Below are 5,148 nucleotides of genomic sequence, written 5' to 3'. Positions count from 1 at the left end.
AAGGAACTTGGTTTGTCTTCATTCGTGCAGGGAGGTTTCTCTCTACTTGCTGATCCTGCAAACACATCTTCATGGCATTATGCTGCTGATGTGTACTGTAGTGACATTAAAATTATACGTTCCCACGACGGCGGACAGTCGAGCGGAAGATCATGGGATAAAACTGTACAGTAACGTAGCGTATATATATATATGATACGATACATTAACGCTAACATTTTTTAGCATGATAATACTGCCGAGGAACAAACATGGGAGTGTCGTCCAGCCGTTTCCACGCTTGGTTGTGTCTGATTCGAAGCAGAGAACTTTTTCTCCTTTGTGGAATTTAAATTTCATTGCCCGAGAGTTCATTTGTTCATGATGGCGAGCAGGAGAGGAGGAATGCGAGCCCCCCACTCCTTAACCCGTTCACCGCCGGGCTTGATCAAATAAATACTGGCGCTGGGGGAAAAAACCGAGGAGACCAAGGATACAGCCCATCGCACTTTACGGAAACGCGGAATGCGAATACATGTGGAATGGGGCTTCAGGGGCACTGTAGACAGTGAAGTGACGTCACTGTAGTACGCTAAAACACGTAAGAGCGAGAACAAACGAGTTTGCTGTGCAGTAGCACGTGGGAAGCGGGATACTACAGCTGAGCAGTGAGTAGCATGCATTGCGAGTCCGTTTGAATTAAAAAGCGCTTTCTAACTCTGAAAACCGCATCGCTCCACTTTCGTGTTATAAAAAACCTGAGTAATCGAATTTTTATTTTATTTTATTTAAAGATATCTTGTACTTTGTGGCTTGGTCCGCACTCTTCAGCCTCTCTCAGGTTACCAAGTTTGATCGACCCGATTTTTTTCTGAGGTAAGTAGGAATTTAATATAATATTTTCCTATAGAATCTGTAGATGTTGATGAAGTTTCGCATCAGTCCAGTATTTATTAACTTAGTTGTTTCTGAACCTGGGAAATGCATAATTAATTTTATTGCAATTTGTATAATATTATTTTATCCAGTTAATGATCATGGCATTAAGACTTGTGCAGAAACAGGAGAAAATTGGGGGTTTTGGCATTTTCTAATTTAATTCAGAAGGCTTTGTCCCACAAAACGAGTGGGCTTTGTCCCACTTCTTTGTCTTTCAAAAAAAGAGGGGGTTTTAGGGGGGTTTTGCCTGGACCCAGGCTGAAATGCGTTCCTTCAAACAAGTCAGTGTGCTATCATGGCGGGGAATGCAAATGTTTGATTGTTGTTCCTTGGTTTATCCATTGTGCTAGAAATCTGGTGAATTGCAATTAATTTGGGTTTTATAACAACCCTGTACCCAATATCTTAATTATTTTCTCTGAGGTCATCTGGATCATAGATTTTTGACCTGTCTAGAAATTCACCTAATTCAGTTCACCATTTATCTTCTTAGAAGATGCCTCCAAAAAAAAGACGCAACCTCATTGTCAATGCACATGCCCAACCGGGTGTGGGAAGACGGCACCTGAACGAGAATTTTTCAACACTTCCTGCTACCAGCACTGAGTTGAAAAAAGGACATGTATTACATCTGTACGTCTCTGCAGCGGGAAGTAATAGAGCTGAGACAGCGAGACAATTAAAAACACATTTTTCATCTGAGGGCTTTTCTTTCAGGAAGTCCCTGAGTTCTGATAAAAGAGTGGTTGTGACAGCAACATTGAATAAGTATAAACAACTCACTGACCCAAAAGAATTTGAACAGTTTTCAGCAATATGTGATGAACCGTTTGACCTCACTGAGGCAGTTGATCCTGAGTTCACAGTTCCTGTTGCACAGTTGCCAGTTCCTCAAGTTCCTGTTGTTTCACCTGGAATTTTTGATGAGAAATTAACTGTTGAACAAACAGATTCTGACACAATGACCAGAACGCCAGACAGTCACCTTCAAGTTCATTCTGATCCAGGGTCCTCTGCCAATTCAAGGAGTCGTCGACGTGGCCCGCTCACTCCTCAAGAAGCCAAGATGAAACAACAATTGGATTTTATGTCATCAACCCACAGAAGAGTGAAGAAGAGATACCAAGAAAAAGTGAGAGAATTGAGGAGACAGCTTCAGACCCCAAGAAGGTGCATAAACCAAGCTATAAAGAGGCAAAAGAATAGAGTTGAGACAAGAAATAAAGAGATTAAAAAACTAAAGGATATGTTGTATACGAATGTCCTCTACCATGAATTACAGAAAGAGAGAAATCACAACAAAAAACTGAAGGATACGCACAGAAAACTTCTTAAAAGAAGAAAAAGCAGCAAGACTGTTTCTGTGGCAGAATATAATGAAGTCCTAATAAAGATGACGGAGAAGGACAATGTGATATCAGAACTTCTTCATGAACTCCTGCTTCTTCAGCAAAGAGTTAAAGACCTGACTTCAACCACAGAACATCCTAAGGGGCCAAAAGTTAATAGAAAGACGTACTCATCAGCCATGAGAATGAAAGTATATGACTGTATAAGTAGTAAAGTGTCGACGGCAAATATACCAGTAGTCTTACAGAGTATAGCGAAGCATGATGGAATTGAGCTCAAAACTGTACCCCAAAGGAGCACTGTTGAGTTGATGGTCCAGGAATTAGGAGTGATTTCTCAACTGCAGACGGCTGAAATGATATTGGCTAATAATAATGTGACTTTGGGATTTGATGCAACTACCCAGGAAGGTACCCATGTCAACGAAATCCATTTTAGTACTGAACATGACAGTATGTCAGCTGCAGTGGATGAATTGGCAGGAGGAACAGCAGAAGACTACTGCAATCATATCTGCCAAACTGTAGATGACTTGGCCCACACTTATGTTTTCTTTACTAAAGGGACAAACTTCGAGGAAACTAGGGCAAAATTGATTGAGAAGATATCGAATACGATGACTGACCGATGTGCGACCAATCATGCGGCCGTCCGTCTCGTAAGTAGCGAGTGGGGGAAAACGCTGAACGAGATGAACTGCCACTTGCACCCCCTGGATTCGATTGCGACAGCATGTAGGTCTGCATTGAAGAAAGTTGAAGAAACTGAGGGGAATGTTTATGGCGGGGACTGTATGGCAGCAAATGTCATACTGTCCTTTAGCAAACTTCGTTACAAGGACGGAAAGGGAGACCCCCGTGGTTTTGCGACTTTTTTGGATCAGAAGAAACTCCCGAGGGGCATTCTACCTCGTTACAGGGGCAATCGATTTCACGTGTTATTTCACAGTGCTGGTGTACTTATTGAGCACTATGAGGTATTTTTGGAGTTGTTGAAAGATGGCACAACCCTAGACCGTAACTTGAGAGAGAGCCTTTGCAAGGATTTTTCAAGTGAAATAGCTCAAGTGGAACTTCAGGTCCTAGGAATCATTGGGAAGCACCTGACAGGTCCCTGGATGACTAAATTGTACACCCCAGTGGTTTCTGGGATAAGTCATGTTGATGGCATAGAACTGGTCAAGCAGGCCACTCAGAGACTCAAGGAGATGTTGCAGGACCCTCTTCAGATTCTGTCATCCACGGAGGATTTTTTTGGGCAAGAGATTGTGTTGGGCAATACATTAGCGAAGTTGAGGGCAATGCCTCATCATCCCCAATTTGTTCCCATGATGTCTTCTTGTCTTCAGGCAACTATTGATGTCCTTGAGCGCCAGTATGCCAAGTACTTCACGCTAGAAGTGACAGAAAAGCTTCGGGAGGAAACCGCTTCCGTTAGATGTCACAACATGGATTCAGAAGAGTTAATGGGGATGTTTAGTGCTTTTCAGAAAAAGGCACCGCGTGCCACGGTCAGTTTTCTCTCTGCCCGGATGAGAGCCTGCAAGAACAAGACGGTGGAGTACCTGGAGGAACTAGACGATAAAAGGAGGGAACTTGTGCTGGAAAAGGCTGTACGATGGGGACGAATGCAAAGAGACAGGAAAAGGGTGACTTGCAAAGAACTGAGATTGGAGCTGATGAGGCGGCAGAAAGACAAACAACAGAAAAGAAAAGACATTAAAAGAAAGAAAGTTTAGGGGGAGGGGTCCCTTCTTATTGACCTAGTAGCGTTGAACTCTCTGCTCTGTGCCTTCTCACTATACCGTATGCTGGCTTCGACCTCACTTAGTTCTCCCCCTTTCTTGGGTATTAGTGTGCTTACTTCTCTACTTATTGTTGTTTTGTGGTTCTATGCAAGTACAGTATGCGCAGTCATCACGTGTGTATTTTTACTTAAACTGTGGAATAGTCTACCTGTTACAGTCAGAAGTGCCCTGTCTGTCTGTCTTCAAGTCCAGACTGAAGACTTGCATGTTTATTCAGGAAGTTCACTTCAAAATGTAATTCCACTTAGCTGCGTTTGTTTTTCCCACCTCTATACCGCACACACGCACACACGCGCTTTTTGAACCGCTTGTCCCATATAGGGTCGCGGGGAACCGGAGCCCACCCGGCATCACAGGGCGTAAGGTCAGAGGGGGAGGGGACACACCCAGGACGGGACGCCAGTCTGCCGCAAGGCACCCCAAGCGGGACTCGAACCCCAAACCCACCAGAGAGCAGGACCCTGTCCAACCCACTGCACCCCCTGCACCTCTATACCAAAGCAGATTAAATTAGTTTGTTATAAATTACTAGATTTCTTGCTGTTGAGCATTGTCTACCTACAGTAATACCTGAGATGGCCGGCCGGCAGTCGCAGATGTACCCTGTGCCGACTGAAGACGAAGTCTTTGTTCTCCCCCTTTCTTGGGTATTAGTGTACTTACTTATTGTTGTTTTGTGGTTCTATGCAAGTACAGTATGCGCAGTCATCACATGTGTATCTTTGCTTACACTGTGGAATAGTCTACCTGTTACAGTCAGAAGTGCCCCGTCTGTCTGTCTTCAAATCCAGACCGAAGACTTGCGTGTTAACTCAGGAATTTCACTTTGAAATGTAATTCCACTTAGCTGTGTTTGTTTTTCCCACCTCTAGACCAAAGCAGATTAAATTAGTTTGTTATAAATTACTAAATTTCTTGTTGTTGAGCATTGTCTACCTACAGTAACACCTGAGAAGGCCGGCCGGCCGGCCGGTGGTCGCAGGTGCACCCTATGCCGACTGAAGACGAAGACCAACTGCCGTGATTGACGAGATGTACCTTGCTGAACTGGGAAATAAAGCTAGCGTACAGCA

At 43.8% G+C, this 5,148-nt stretch overlaps 1 protein-coding gene across 2 annotated transcripts; it reads left to right on the top strand.

Annotated features, from left to right (window-relative positions):
* The first annotated feature begins 587 nt into the window (after nucleotides 1–587).
* On the top strand, nucleotides 588–4,366 carry LOC114912180 (uncharacterized). 2 transcript variants are annotated; one of them, XM_029257773.1, is made up of 3 exons: nucleotides 588–647; nucleotides 774–855; nucleotides 1,415–4,366. In XM_029257773.1, the coding sequence occupies exon 3, from the start codon at nucleotides 1,415–1,417 to the stop codon at nucleotides 4,004–4,006; it is 2,592 nt and encodes an 863-aa protein (XP_029113606.1). In that variant the 5' UTR covers nucleotides 588–647; nucleotides 774–855; the 3' UTR covers nucleotides 4,007–4,366. The 2 variants fall into 2 exon arrangements, with proteins under 2 accessions (XP_029113606.1, XP_029113605.1); XM_029257772.1 differs by having other exon boundaries at nucleotides 1,412–4,366.
* The last annotated feature ends 782 nt before the right edge of the window (nucleotides 4,367–5,148 follow it).

The sequence above is a fragment of the Scleropages formosus genome, chromosome 14 (assembly GCF_900964775.1).
Source record: "Scleropages formosus chromosome 14, fSclFor1.1, whole genome shotgun sequence".
NCBI lineage: Eukaryota > Metazoa > Chordata > Actinopteri > Osteoglossiformes > Osteoglossidae > Scleropages > Scleropages formosus.
Note: the sequence above shows the minus strand (reverse complement) of the source record. Positions and strands in the feature narration are given on the sequence as shown.

Excerpts from the sequence above, each read along its gene's own strand:
- LOC114912180 (XM_029257773.1), top strand. The coding sequence starts at position 1,415 with ATGCCTCCAAAAAAAAGACGCAACCTCATTGTCAATGCACATGCCCAA.